This window comes from Anomaloglossus baeobatrachus, chromosome 4 (assembly GCF_048569485.1).
Source record: "Anomaloglossus baeobatrachus isolate aAnoBae1 chromosome 4, aAnoBae1.hap1, whole genome shotgun sequence".
In the NCBI taxonomy this organism is placed as follows: Eukaryota; Metazoa; Chordata; class Amphibia; order Anura; family Aromobatidae; genus Anomaloglossus; species Anomaloglossus baeobatrachus.
Window position 1 is genome coordinate 88,708,006 of NC_134356.1, and position 15,752 is coordinate 88,723,757.

At 42.3% G+C, this 15,752-nt stretch overlaps 1 protein-coding gene across 2 annotated transcripts in view; it reads left to right on the forward strand.

Annotated features, from left to right (window-relative positions):
• Positions 1–8,541, forward strand: part of MACROH2A1 (macroH2A.1 histone) — a 120,045-nt gene extending 111,504 nt beyond the window's left edge. For both annotated transcript variants that reach the window (XM_075344456.1, XM_075344457.1), the window contains exon 9: positions 7,646–8,541. In XM_075344456.1, the coding sequence (XP_075200571.1) occupies positions 7,646–7,811 (166 nt within the window). In that variant the 3' untranslated portion in view covers positions 7,812–8,541. The remainder of the gene's footprint in view (positions 1–7,645) is intronic.
• The last annotated feature ends 7,211 nt before the right edge of the window (positions 8,542–15,752 follow it).

The window sequence follows — 15,752 nt, forward strand, 5'->3', positions numbered from 1 at the left end:
TCCTAGGTGGTAGCATACCCAGAATAGCTCCAGTTGTGTCACTGTAGTATGCTGTTTTTTTTCCCTGTGGCTCCCAAAGAGTTTAAAAAGATATAAAAAAAAATGTTTCCCTGAGATGTTTTATGAACTCAAATTATGTAAAAGAAAAATGCACTTTAAAAAAAAAAAATGATAAATTATTTAAATAGAAAAAAAAAAATCATAAAATATATCTCCGAAAATATATTGTGTGCACAATTAGGAAATTTGTATTTTTGATTATTCATTTTATTACTGCACAACTACAGTGCAGTCGGTCAATCCATAAGGTTAATAAACCTGAAATATGAATATTTAATAGCGTAAAAGCGAGATTTTGCCTTTCTTAGGAGAATATATATCGTGTTTCCCAAAAATAAGCCCTAGCAGGAATTTTCAGCTTTTTTTTTTTTTAATATAAGCCCTACCCCTAAAATAAGCCCTAGTTGCCGTTCAATAATAGTGTTAGTGCAGCTAAGAAAGTTAAAGAATACTGCCAGACACTTCATTATAGAAAGCAGACACCCCCACAATCATACTCATCAGACCCTGAACGGAAGGACCTGTGGTGGAACCCATCAAGGACCTGCGGTGAAATGCATGCCCACACATCATTTCGCGCACACACAAACAACATCTGGTGATATCTAATGCTTCAGGTTGGATGGGGATCCTGGGACGCAGTGGGTTCCACCGCAGGTCCTCACGTTCCATTGACTGCTTCCCAGATTTCCCTGCTGGCCGGAAGCAATAAGTATCACTGGATGTTGTGTGTTTGTGTGGCAATCTGATGTTTAAATGCCGGCCGGAAGCAGGGGCGGACCTCTGTGGAGCATACCTTCTGTGAGTGACCGCAAAGGATCATAGGAGTGCCTGGGAGCGACGCAGACTTCCAGGGTCTGACAAGTATGATTCTCTTGAAGGGGTCGGCTTTTTTGGGGGGTAAACTTACCTCCAACCCAGTTTCCCCAAGAATAAGCCCTCCCCCGGAAATAAGCATTTTCAGGTCCAAAAGTAATATAAGACAGATATCTTATTTTTAGGGATACATGTCTGTAAAATTATTGGGCAAATATTAGTGTGCAGAATTATTAAAAAAACTAAATGAATTACTTACATTTCTTATCTCAATTCTTTATTTTCATCTGTTAAAGTGAGAATAATAATCTAACAAATCAAAATGTAAAAAATACATTTCAGACAAAAAAATATCAGTGACCAATATAGCCACTTTTTTATTCAATACAAATCATAAGTCTTCCATCCATTGAGTCTGTCAGTTTCTTAATCTGTTGACTATTAACTTTAGGCAGCACCAACCACAGCTTCCCCAACACTGTTCAGAGAGGTGTACTGTTTTGCTTCCCATTAAATTGCTTGTTAAGATTGATCCACAGTTCTCAGTAGGTTTGGGTTGGGAGGCATGTCACTATTCTGTCATCTTAACCTCTTAGGCTATGTGTCCACGGTAGAATGTTGCTGCGGATTTTTCTGCATGAAAATCCGCGGCTTTCCCGCAAAATCCGCACCTTTTCAAAGGTGCGGATTTGCCGCGGAATTGCCGCGGATTTTGGTGCAGATTTTTTTTTTTCCCAATTCTGAAGCCAAAATCCGGATCAAAATCCGCACCAAATCCGCCGCGGAAAAATCCGCAGCATGGGCACAGCATTTCCAAAAAGCCATAGAAATGGCTGGGAAGTGCCGCTGCTGCAGATTTTCGGGAAATCCGCGACTTTTCCGCGAGAAATCCGCGGCAAAATCCGCGCATTTTCCGCAGCGTGGGCACATAGCCTTAAAGCACCATGCCAGCATTTTTTTCAGTGCTGGAGGGATGCTGTAAACCTAAGCTGCTGTATCTGTTATTCTACTCACCTTCCCACATTTTTTTGGTTTTTCAGCGCCGTGACTAACTTTTGACTGACTACAGTTTTAAGATATATTTTACTTGTACAGTTGAGAAGTTATGTCACAAGTTGCCAAGGCAACTCTGAGAGCAATAACGAGGCTTTCATTGAGTTGTGACCTACGGTGTGCCTTAGGATTTTTTTAGTGTTTCTGTTTATTTCTTTTCACTTACAGATTAGTGATGAGGGGGGGTCTCATAGATGCCTCCCACTACTAATCTAGGGCTTGGTGGCAGCTGTGAGCTGTCATTAACCTCTTATTACCCCGATTGCCACAACACCATGGCAATCGGGATGAGCCGGATAAAGTTCCGGAATTGTGTCAAAATCCAACCAGCTATTCCTGTCTTGGAGAGGGGCAAGTCTCCTCGAGTCTCTACTTCATCCTAGCAATCCTGATATGTTCACGCGGCTGTTTTTTTGTGCAATAAAAACAAAGTGTTTTACAGCAGCAGCAAAATACATTAGATTTCTAAAATCTTATTCACACTGCATTTTTTTCCTTGCATTTTTTGAGCTGCAGTGTTTGGTTTTTTTTTTGTAGTTTTGTTTTTAATTGTAGCACATCAATACTTTGACTGGTATTTGCCTAGGGAACCAGCCACCACTGCAGTGGCTAAAAATGTATAGTGCATACAAACACTTTTCTATACAGCTTGTAAGCTCTGCTGTGATTTGTTGTATAGCACTGTTAGCTCCGAATTCATCATTGTGCTCATGCAGAAGATGAGGCAAGTCCATCAACCATTACCATAACAATCATATTAGTAAACCACTGACAGGTAAGGTAAATAGCACAGATTTTAGTGGATATAAACAGTCTATATTCATGTTAAAATTACAGATTTTTGTCATGTAAAAAATTATACCAAGAAAAATCATTTGATTTTAATGTCACCTATTAATTTGTACAATTGAAAAAAATCTGTAGGTAGAAAAATGAAAATTTAAAATGATCTGCTTGCACAAATATGCACACCCTTAGGCCTCCTTCACACGTCCATGCCTCCGGTACGTGTATGGTCAGCTTTCTCATGTACCGGAGACATGGGCACACGTAGACCCATTAAAATCAATGGGTCTGCGTTCATTTGCGTATTCTGCCATGGACCGTATGTACGTGTGGAGCATACGTGTGCTCCACACTTAGACATGTCCACGTTTTCTCCGGCATCACGGGTGTCACACGGAATGCAAACAGGTCACACGGAACGCAAACGGACCACACGGATGTGTTCCGTCTGACACGCATCGGAGAAAACACATGTATCTGCGAGAAAAAAAACAACTTTACTCACCTTTTCCAGCCCTCCTGTCTCTGCCGCAGCTGTCACTTGCTTCAGACCGCCGCTCATTATGCTCATTGCATATTCACTTCACTGCGGCCAGAAGCAGCAGCAGTGGGGAGTCGGCAGGACCGGAGACCGAAGATCAGCACCACGGACAGCAACGCCAGGGACAGGTGAGCAGAAAGTTTCCGTTCTCCGTGTGTTATCACAGACAACACATGGAGAACACACGTGAGCCATAAACACGTCTCACGGAGGGCAAAACGCACCTTTGACACGTCCATGAAAAACGTGCGTGGTTTTTAACAGACATGTGAAAGAGGCTTTAAACTAATACTTTGTTGAAGTTCCCTTCTGAATTTATGGAAACATTCAGTCATTTTGGGTAGGAATCTTATCAGTATAGCACAACTAGAATTGGCAATCTTAACTCGCTGTACCTTGCAGTAGCACTCCAAATCTATCAGATTGTGATGGCATCTCCTTTGTACAGCCCTCTCTTCAGGTCAATCCACAGATTTTACTATTGGATTCCATTGGGCTCTGGCTGGATCATTTCAAAACATTGATCTTCTTCTGGTGAAGCCATTCTTCATTTGATTTGAGTTTTTGATCTTTTATATGGGTACTTATCATGCTGAAAGTTAAAATTGCACTTCATCATTAGCTATTTAGCAGAAACCTGAAGGTTTTATTGCAAAATTGACTGATCTTTAGAACTTTTCCTATATTCCTCCATCTTGATTAACTCTCCCATTCCAGCTGCCGAAAAAGAACCCCAAAGCTTAATGCTGGCTCCACCGTTCTTCACTGTGGGTATGGTGTTCTTCAGTGTTGCATAGTGTTAGTGTTGGATTTGCACCAAACACACCCTTTGGAATTATAGCCAAAAGGTTCAACCTTGGTCTCAACAGACCATAACTTGTTTTCCCACATACTTTTGGCAGACTTGATATAGGTTTTGGCAAAACATAGCTAGGCTTGGCATTCTTTCTTTGTAAGAAATGGTGTTCACCTTGACAGCTCATCCCACAGAACATATATATTACAAATCTGAGAGATTGAGATTCCATGCAGTAAACAACCTGTATTTCTCAGAAATGTTTGCAGCTCCTTTAATGTTGCTGTAGGCCTCTTAGGCTATGTGTCCACGCTGCGGAAAATGCGCGGATTTTGCCGCGGATTTCTCGCGGAAAAGCTGCGGATTTTCCGAAAATCTGTAGCAGCGGCACTTCCCAGCCATTTCTATGGCGTTTTGGAAATGCTGTGCCCATGCTGCGGATTTGCCGCGGATTTTGATCCGGAAAAATCTGCAACATGTCAATTATTGTTGCGGATTTTGATCCGGAAAAATCTGCAACATGTCAATTATTGTTGCGGATTTTGATCCGGATTTTGGCTATAGAATTGGGGAAAAAAAAAAAAATCCGCGGTAAATCCGCGGCAAATCCGCACCTTTTGAAAAGGTGCGGATTTGCCGGGAAAGTCGCGGATTTTCATGCAGAAAAATCCGCAGCAACATTCTACCGTGGACACATAGCCTTAGCAGCCTTCTGGAGCAATTTCGTTTTTGTCTTTTCTGCAATTTTTGAACTATGTGTAATTCTAGCTAATGTCACTGTTTTGCCAAACTTAAGCCACTTCTTGATGACAGTCTTCACAGTATTCCATGGTACATCTCATACCCTAGAAACATTTTTGTAACTTTCAACAAGGAGATCCCTTTGCTGTGTTGTAAGCTGTTATGAACCATGGCTTTTGCTGTAAAATGCAACTAAGAAATGTCAGGAAAATTCTTTTAGAACATGGGATTAATCGGAATTACTGCAAATGGCAGCTGTGTACTTACTAATATTTAACATGAGTGTAAATGTGATTGGCTAATTCTGAACACAACCACATTTATATTGGGACAGACATCATGTCAAGGCGTGATATCCGTTGGACAGCTAGAGAATAGTCAGTTCTGGAAGGTCACGTATTGGCAATCAGGAAAATTGAGCAAGCAATCAGGTTATAGCTGCAGAAAAAAAGCAACAAAAAAGCAACGTGTGAACTTAGCCTTAAGGGTACTTTACACACTACGATATCGGTCCTGATATCGCTAGTGTGGGTACCCGCCCCCATCTGTTGCGCGACACGGGCAAATCGCTGCCCGTGTCGCACAACAGCCGTCACACATACATACCTGTCCGGCGACGTCGCTGTGACGGGCGAACCGCCTCCTTTCTAAAAGGGCGGTCCGTGCGGCGTCACAGCGACGTCACTGAACCGCCGCCCAATAGCAGCGGAGGGGCGGAGCTGAATGGGACGTAACATCCCGCCCACCTCCTTCCTTCCTCATAGCAGCCGGGAGGCAGGTAAGGGGAGCTTCCTCGTTCCTGCGGCGTCACACGGAGCGATGTGTGCTTCCGCAGGAACGAGGAACAACATCGTTACTGCTGCAGTAACGAGATTTGAGAATGGACCCCCATGTCGCCGATTAGCGATTTTGCACGTTTTTGCAACGATGCAAAATCGCTTATCGGTGTCACACGCAACGGCATCGCTAATGCGGCCGGATGTGCGTCACGAATTCGGTGACCCCAACGACTCCGCATTAGCGATGTCGCAGCGTGTAAAGCCCGCTTTACTGTTATGGAAGATTAGTGTATGTGCGCCAGTCATCAAATACACTGTCAAGCAAAAAGATAAGTGTTTTGAACTTTTTTTACTTTCTGGCTTCATATCTCACCATCCACTACAGCTTCGAACGTGAGACTACCATCATTTTATAGACAATCATCCAGGCTATCTTATACGTAAATTTGACTTGCAGCTATTTAGTATATGATTAGGTATGCAGATTCTTGTCATGTCACTGCATTGGTACTGTTTTGCTCCTAGTGGTAGAAAAATCTTTTTCTTTTGGTATACTACAATTGACAACCTGTTCTTACATTGCCTAATAGCTCAGTGTGTTATTAGGTTGATTCCCAAGCGAAAGGTCACTGGTTCAACTTGAGGAGCAGCCATGAGGAAGATTTCCAAAGAAAAAAGAAACAGTCTCATCCAGCCCATCATTGACAGTCTCTTCGCCAAGAAAATTGCTAAACTGCATCATGTGAGTGCCATGACAGTTTGAAAAATACAAAAAGAAGTCCGTCCATCTATTCAAGTGTAGATGTGAACATCCAGGCCTTATATCGGTGTCAATAAGTTGACTCATCAGTCTTATCAGTTCTGGAGCAACAAACAAGGTAGAAGAGGTGGTTCGTATTCCTTGTAATAGTGTGATCACAGACATCCATGCAAGCACCGTGCGACGCATATTACAGAAGTCTGGAATGGTGGCCTGAAAAAAGGTGAAGAAGCCTCGACTTCATTATCGTCATAAGAAGTGTCGACTTGAGTTTGCAAAAAGTCTGAAAAGTGGACAGTAGAAGATTGGAAACAGGTTATTTGGAGCATTAAGACAAATTTCAATAGACTAGGCTCTAATGGGTGTAAATGGATCTGACAGAAACAAGGGAAAAAGGGGCTAACGGATCGAAAAAGTAAAGGAACGGTCCAAGTTCGGTAGACGATATATTGTCTTGTTTCAAAGACAATGCTGAGCTATATGTCAGTATCCTACAAGATGAGTTACTTTGTACACTGGAGTACTATGGGTATGAAAAAGATAACTTATTGTTCTAGTAGGAAAAGAAGGCAAAGAAGTGGTTCAATGACAATGATGCTGGATTGACCCCTACAGTTCTGAGACCTCAAACCAATCGAACACTTTTGTTTGAAGCTGTATACATACCCAAGTGAGTCACCCAATATGCACCAACATTGGGAATGTGAAGAAGAGATCTGGGATCAGATTTTGGTCCAGACACGCTTGAATTTCATCAAGAGCATGCCAAGAAGGATTCAGGAAACGTTGAAAGCCAAAGGTGGATTTACAAAATACTAGCAAAATAATACAAATTTAAATTTTTAGTAGTAAAACAGTTACAACGTAATGCCATGACAAGTATCTGCATAACTAATCATATGCTAAATAGTTGCAAGTCAAATTTACGTATGAGATAGCCGAGATGATTGTCTATAAAATGAAGGTAGTCCAACGATCGAAGCTGTAGTAGATGGTGACATATGCAGCCTGAAAGCATAAAAGTTCAAAACATCTTTTTCCTTGTCAGTGTATATGATGACTAGCACACATATGCCAAACTTTCATAAACCACAAAGATGCTTCGTGTTCCTGTGATTACTGCTGTCCATTTTCTACGAGTAGTAATCTGACCTCCATAGATCAGTTTTCTTATTTTTCTTATATGAGCTTTTAATTAAATGTGGTAGTTTTAATTTTTGTGTGTCACTTTATTTTACAGTAATTTACTATTCTTATTCTGATGATCCAATGTGACTTCTTCCCACTGTAATTTTACCCTTTTGGTTTTGCAGAAATGGATTCCCGAAGCAGACCGCGGCGCAGCTTATCCTGAAAGCGATTTCCAACTACTTTGTGTCTACAATGTCATCTTCAATCAAAACTGTGTATTTTGTGCTTTTTGACAGTGAAAGCATAGGCATATACGTGCAGGAAATGGCAAAACTAGATGCCAACTAAGCCTTCGAATCCAGCAAACCCCCAACTCTTCTCTTTACTAAAATACAATATTTACACCTTTTTGCAACATTGCACCACAGTTTGGGAAACCAAGGATTCCACGTGACCTTTCAAAAAAAAACAAAAAAATTCTTGTGGCACTGATAGCTGGCATTACATTTTTTGATGCACTATATTTGCGGCGTCTTTAATTTAGAAGATTTTTATAGTTTTATTTTACTGAGGTATGACATTATACAGATTGTAGTCGGGAGTATATTGTATTTTGTATGTGGATGACACGGAAGAACTATTTTGTAAATGTGTTTTGGTGCTTTATCGTATAGTATATGGTGTTCGATTTTTATTTTTTTTTTTTTTTTTTTCCCCTTTGTAAAGAGAGATGTTCACATTGTGTCTAATGTCTCATAGTCCAATATTTAAACACAAAAATATCTTTCTGCTTATTTTATGGTAGCTTAATTGAATCAGCCTTCCTAATAACCTCCAATGAATGAAGAAATGTCCATAATTCTGAACCCTTAGCTCATTAGGGATATTTTACAAGCACAAGTAAACTGAACGATGGACGCTATTGCAACTGTTTAAGGACTCAGCGGTTAATGATGCCATCTGTTATTGAAGAAAAGGTCATAAACAGACAGTTGAGCTTAGAGGGACATTACTATGGAGAAGTATATATTCTGTGCATTGGAAATATCATGAATTTGCTAAATAAATGTCAAGTTTATTTCCTCTTTCCTGATTTTGAAGAAATGGACTGTCTGCTGTAAACAATTCTGCACCATAAAAGGTCTTGCACATTATATATTGCATTTAAGCATCTGTATTACTGCTCAGAAATCCTGACCTACCATGGGTCCTCTAAACCAAATGTCTACTGATCACTATAAGGTTGTGCTATTGAAGGGGATATTTGCAATATTATCACGGTCTAAAACTGGCTTATGGGTTGTGTCTAGATAGAGACTTTCGTAGAACGATAGCTGAGATCTTGTCAGTTTCATGCCATAAATATAGAATGAGTTGAACTGTTTGCTTTGCTAGGAACAAACAGTATGCTATACAACAGTGATCCCCAAGTCCAGTCCTCCAGAGCCACCAACAGTGCATTTTTCAGGATTTCCTTAGCATTGCACTGGTGTTGGAATCATCACCTGTCCAGGTGATTTAACTCCTTCATGACCTAGGATGTATATAAACATCCTTGGCCGTTCCTGTCCTTTTAATGTGGGCTCACGCGGCGAGCTCACTTTATTTCCCCCACATATCTGTTAATCTGATCCCCAGACATTGCAGTTAACAGGCACGGGTGGATCTCCAATCCACCCGCTCCTGTTAACTCCTTAGATAGTGCTGTCAAACTCTCATAGCACGATCTAACACGGCCTTGAGAGGATTGCTCTATTCGCCTCCGCCATCGGGGGCCCCTTGACGTGGTCACAGGGCGCCAATGGGTTGTCATGACAGTGTGGAGTCAGATGATGACCCCTGTCATTGTCATGAATCACTTCCTCTGAATGCCGGTAGAGCACAGACATTCACAGGAGATCAGCATTTCTGCTGATCAGCTGAAGCATTGCTCTAACAGAAGCAATCAGACAGTGCAGGCATAAAGTTCCCTAAGGGCCTAAGGGGACTAGTAAAATCAATATACAATGTAAAAAAAAAAAAAGGCTTAATATGAAAAAAAAACACCTCCTTATGTCCCATTGAAAATAAAACAATAAAAAAATACACATATTTGGTATCGCCGCTTTCAGAAATGCCTGATCTATCAAAATATAAAATTAATTAATCTGGTCGGTAAAGGGCATTGCAAGAAAAAGAAACCAAAACTCCAAAATTACGCTTTTTGGTCGCCGCAACATTGCATTAAAGTACAGTAACACGAGATCAAAACATCGCATCTAGCCAAAAATGGTATAATTTAAAAACCACTCAAGACCCAAAAATAAGTGGTAACTGGGCCCCAGGTCTCCGTCTATCCATTAGACGACCGTGTTCGGTAAAGCTGACACATCAGAGAAGATTACCTTACTCTAGAAATTGGGCAGATTAAACTTTGCGAAGGACGTATGACTCAAGCTGTATACAAGGTTATCCTGGAAAAACAGTTGCTTCCTTCTTCTGAGGCAATGTTCCCAAACTCTGAGGACTGATTTTTCCAGCAGGACAATGCACCATGCCACACAGCTAGGTCAATCAATGTGTGGATGAAGGACCACCACATCAAAACCGTGTCATGGCCAGCCCAATCTCCAGACCTGTTAAGCAAGCATTGTTGACCTTAGGGAGATCAACATATCCACTGCGGAGACCCCATCACGTGTTTCTCAACGCAGTGATTCTAGAGCATTGCCCCCTGGGAAGTATGCAAATAAGAAAGCCACGGAGACACCATCACGTGTTTCTCAACGCTGGCAGGAAACTAGCCAGGTCTTTCACCGGGAAGGAACAACCACGGGAAGGGCAGTCTCCAGTTAAGGAGACCACCTATACCAAACATGGTATCCATCCACAGACAGCCGTTTCGGGGTATTTGCCCCTCATCAGTGTGGAGTAGGAATCTGGCTAGTGGGGGCAATGCCTAGTAAAAGACTACTTAAGCAAGCATTGTTGACCTTAGGGAGATCAACATATCCACTGCGGAGACACCATCACGTGTTTCTCAACGCAGTGATTCTAGAGCATTGCCCCCTGGGAAGTATGCAAATAAGAAAGCCACGGAGACACCATCACGTGTTTCTCAACGCTGGCAGGAAACTAGCCAGGTCTTTCACCGGGAAGAAACAACCACGGGAAGGGCAGTCTCCAGTCAAGGAGACCACCTATACCAAACATGGTGTCCATCCACAGACAGCCAATCTCCAGACCTGAACCCCCATTGAAAACCTCTGGAATGTAGTCAAGAGGAAGATGGATAGTCACAAGCCATCAAACAAAGAAGAACTGTTTAAATTTTTCCACTAGGAGTGCCACAAGGTCTCCCCAAATCAGTGTGAAAGACTGGTGGATAGCATAGCAAGACACACGAAAGCTGTGATTTAAGAATATTGATTTCTGAATTCTTCCTGAGTTAAAACATTATTAGTATTGTTGTTTCTAAATTATTATGAACCTGTTTTCTTTTTCTTTGCATTATTTGAGGTCTAAAAGCAATGCATTTTTTTGTTATTTTGAGCATTTCTCATTTTCAGAAAATAAATACAAAATTAATTGCTTGGAATTTTGGAGACGACGTCAGTAGTTTATAGAATAAAAGAACAATTTACATTTCACTCAAAAATATTCCTATAAAGAGAAAAATCATAAAAACTGAAAATTTTGCAGTGGTCTCTTAATTTTTGCCAGAGCTGTATATGTAAAATCTTTTTCTTTTTACATTTTAACTAACCCCTTCTTTTAACAAAAATATAATTTAAGCAATAGAACGCTAAAATGCAATGTGTGAAATAGCTACACGAAGGTTCACAACCGTTAAGGAAAAGCCATTAACCACATACAATATGGTCTTGGAGTGTACATTTGATAAATTGGACAATTTAACACATGTTCAAAAGCTAAAACGTGACCTTAATTTAAAAGATTTAAAAGAAAAAACACTGCTAGATGTCTTTACCAAATAAGACTAGACAAGAAAAGTTAGATTCCTGTTTCAAAATCTAGCACCTTCAACCGCAAAGCAAAAAAAAAATAAATGGCTTGCTTTTCTTCCAATGTAGGAAGCACACATTCTGTGACATATCATTGGATTAAGGATTTTGTTATAGTTGCAAAAATAGCCAGGAGGGATTTAATACTGCCCTGTTGTTTGCACTGTGTGAAGAATGAAAAGAAAGCTATTACTAATATGTTAGCAGGTTTTTGTTACGTTATATGAAGTCGGCATGCTGTAAGGGTTAACACAAAAAAATCCAGCAAAGTGTGTTGTTTACCTGCAATGTTTGTTTTAGCACCAGTAGCTTATTGATGTGCCTAGCTGGCCTATGGGAACTCTTCTGGCACACCCCCTGCTATGATTAGCAGCTTCTCACTGTCTGTACTCTGTATACAGAGCCTGGTGAGGGTGGGGGTTTCTCTTTGAGCTCTGTTGCATGGCTAAATCTAAAAACTTTGATTATGTATGGAAGGAGGTGGACACGCTGTCACGTTCCTCCCTGAAGACACCAATGGCATTGATGTACTGTGAAATGTAATGTGGGTGAAACCTGCTAGAGAGAGACTTGTTACGGAAGAGAGTCCAGTGTTGACCAGTCATGGAGGACCTTATGAAGGAAAAGGATCTGTCCAGATGTGGACACGTGAAGATGGTAACGGCTCTGCTAGTGGCTCTTGTCAGGGATCACAGCGTAACCCATTGACCCATTTGGTCCTGAATCAGGAAGATGGAGGTTTACTGTATCTGTTCTGCCTGTTTAATGGTGACAAGTGCCGTCACTCAAAACCACAATGTATATGCCTCTCTATTATGCAGAAGGTAACAAGTATACCGCCACCCTTTTTACCTGAGCTTGTGCTTAAGTAATGAGAACTTTATTTTTACCCACTTGTCTGGCATCCTCATTCCTGGGGATAAAGGGGTCGAATGCTGTTGAGTGCATGTCAGGTCTGAATGCGAAGGTGTCCACGGTAACAACAACATCACATACACCCAGGAGCCCCTTATTTCTGTAGCATGCCAGAAAGAGGAAAGTGAGTACCTTGCCGACGGCTAACATCCCTATATACATCACAAGCAGAAAACAGGGTAGTGAAGACCCATGGCACAAGTGGAAAAGCGACTGAAGTTGTTCAATCCACGATGGCGTCCAGAAGCAGGGGCTTCAAGATGGTGATGGGTCATGGACAGGAAGGGGGAGCATCTGCCTTTCATGGCAGTCTACTGCGCAAAAATGTGCCTCGTCCATTGGAGAGTCGGCCCAAAAGAAGATATGCCTGGCAGCTGGTACCTGGCCCAATAGAGTGTGACCCTCCATTTGCAGGCTCCTGTTCGCCCATAAATTGTAGGTTTTTTTTTTTAACTCCGAGAGGCATTAGTTTGATAGGGACGCAACAAAAAGAGGTCACCTTGCCGTTGGCTGTTGGGCTCACATAAAACCGGCCATTTTTGTGTGCTAAGTATCTAGATTTTTTCATGTTTTTCATAGTAGTAATGCATGTCTATATTCCCATATTTATTGTTCCACATATCTTAGCACTACAGAGTTCAACTGTCTCCTTTTTATTAGTGTTTCATGTTTAGTTTTTTACCTGTTCACATTAAAAAGGTAGGATGTGCCATCAGTTTTATTTTTAGATTGCTGTGATCTAGCTGTGGACTTTGTGTGTGAGACAGGCATATCGTCAGAGTTCGGATGGCCCACAGACCAGCTCAGAGAGGGATCTCCCAGCAGAGGAAGTAAGAGAAGGTGTGGAGTACAGAGAGTAGTCTCAATATTCCTTGGAGAAGGAAGAGTATGAAGAGGATCAATGCAGAGGAGAGGCCATGTTAAGAGTGGGGCAAGTTTGAGAGAGCCCTTCTAAAAATGAAGCTGGAACCAGTCAGGTCTATTGGAAAAAAGAAGAACTGTTTTTGTTCTCCCTCAAGGGCAAATAGGCCTCAACTGTGCTTTATATGCTGAACTTATTTTTGGTTGTTTTTATTGTTGTGCCTGTGGCACCTTCTTCTACTGGTTATTTAGGGGCTCAAGAGTGACTGGAGAGGTAACACCCTCAGTTATGGACTCTTCCCTTCAAAAACAGAACTTTGCCCAACCCCCTATGAACTTTGCCTTAATCTATACGAACTTTATACATCATGGACTCTGCGTGTGACTTAAGGACTTTTGTTGCGGGTAGGGCGGAAAGTGGAGTGCCCGATCACTTTATCAGGTTGGAGTCAAGGACTTTATCACTATCTGATGGATTTTTGGACTGCTCCTTATAAAAAAAAAAATGGACTTGGAGTATTTGGTTACGGGGTCCTGACCTAGTAGGACAGGTTCAGTGTTGCTCTAAAAAAAAGAGAAGACATCATCTTGGTTCTAAGTTCCAAAGAAGAATAGATTAAGCTGTTGTGTAAATATTATTTTGTGAATGGTATTATATATTTGTGTCTTCCAGATGATCGAGGACGACCATCTTTAAAGAGGGGAGGAATGTGGATGAGCTGTCACATTTTCCCCTGAGACACTAAGCATATTGAGTATTGGGAAATGTATTGTGTTTCTATATAATGTATGCTGAAATAATTATGTATAGCAGTGGTAGGGAGAAACGTGAAAAAAGTCAGCTCACCTTTAAGCTAAGAGTTTGGAACCTTCGTGCCATGACCTTTTCTGCAGCCCCTGGGCACATTCCTGGGGTGGCAGTGCTCGAGCTGTCACTTTGGTCTTGCGGCCCGCCGGCCCTTTAAATCCCCACATATGCTGCTTGTGCGTGCAATTAGTTCTCGCGCTGACCAGTGTCAGCATGCTGAGGACTTACTTTGTGGGCAGGTTTAGCGCTCTACGCTTCTGTCCCACAGCAGCCTCACAGCTTCCAGCGATCTATGCCCACCCTCTGCCCTCCAGAGCTGTGTGCCCGCCCTCTCCCTCCGGTGTGTGTGTCTGAAGTGTGTGAAACGCCCACCCTCTGCTGCTGTGTGCCCCGTTCAGTGCTTTGTGGCCCCCCTCCCAGTTCTACCACCCCCACCCTCCCGAGTTGCGTCCAACCGTCAGTGCTGTGTGCCCTCCAATGCTTTGTATCGCCCCAGGTTTGTGCCCCCCCCCCCACTCCTTTCCCAGTGATGTCTGTGCCTCAGCCCCTCTCGTGATATTTGTGCATCAGCTCCTCTCGTGATGTCTGTGCCTCAGCTCCTGTTTTGCTGTCTGTGCCTCAGCCCCTCTTGTGAGGTCTGTGCCTCAGCCCCTCTTGTGAGGTCTGTGCCTCAGCCCCTCTTGTGAGGTCTGTGCCTCAGCCCCTCTTGTGAGGTCTGTGCCTCAGCCCCTCTTGTGAGGTCTGTGCCTCAGCCCCTCTTGTGAGGTCTGTGCCTCTGCCCCTCTTGTGGTGTCTGTGTCCCAGCCCTTCTTGTGGTGTCTGTGTCCCAGCCCCTCTTGTGGTGTCTGTACCCCAGCCCCTCTTGTGGTGTCTGTGCCCCAGCCCCTTGTGTTGTGTATGCCCCCAGTTTCTCCTGTGATGTTCGTACCCCCAGCATCTCTTGTGATGTCCGTGCCCTCAGTGTCTCCTGTGATGTGTGTGCCCCAGCGTCTCCTGTGACTTATACATCACATTGGAGATGCTGGGGGCGTATACATCACAGAAAGGGTTGGGGACATATACATCACAGGAGGTGCTGGGGGCATATACATGCCCCTAGCCCCTTGTGTGATGTATGTGCCCCCAGTGTCTCCTGTGATGTATATACAGCAGTCCCAGTATCTCCTATGTAATATATGTGCCTTCAGGGTCTCCTGTGATGTATCTACAGCGTCTGTTATGTGATGTATATGATTTACCAATCTTATCACAGAGAGTTGGCTGTGCTCCAGACCGAGACAAACCTGAAAAGCAGATGTGAGAAGCGACATAATTAGTATCACCAAATATATTTGATACTGGATATCCTCCACAAGCAAATGGTCACTCCCTGCACATTCACTTTCAATTATCAAAATAATTAGTTTGGTGGGTCAAAACTAAGTGAATCCACAAGACCTCTAATAATGGCAAATAATGTCTTGGTGAATGTTCACACCTAGTGGTGCTTTAGTCTTTAATATGTACGTCCATCAAGTCTCCCTGTTGGTTAAATTGCATCTTATTGCTAACCACGTTTTAGTGGCTTCACGCGTTCAATACCTACAACTCAAAAATCGGTGGTGTTACAATTGTGTGTTTTAATAAAGTGTTTGGTAATACTGAACTCTTGTGAATAATTTTGTTGTTTGCATCAGATATGTGGCACCGAATATGTAGTTT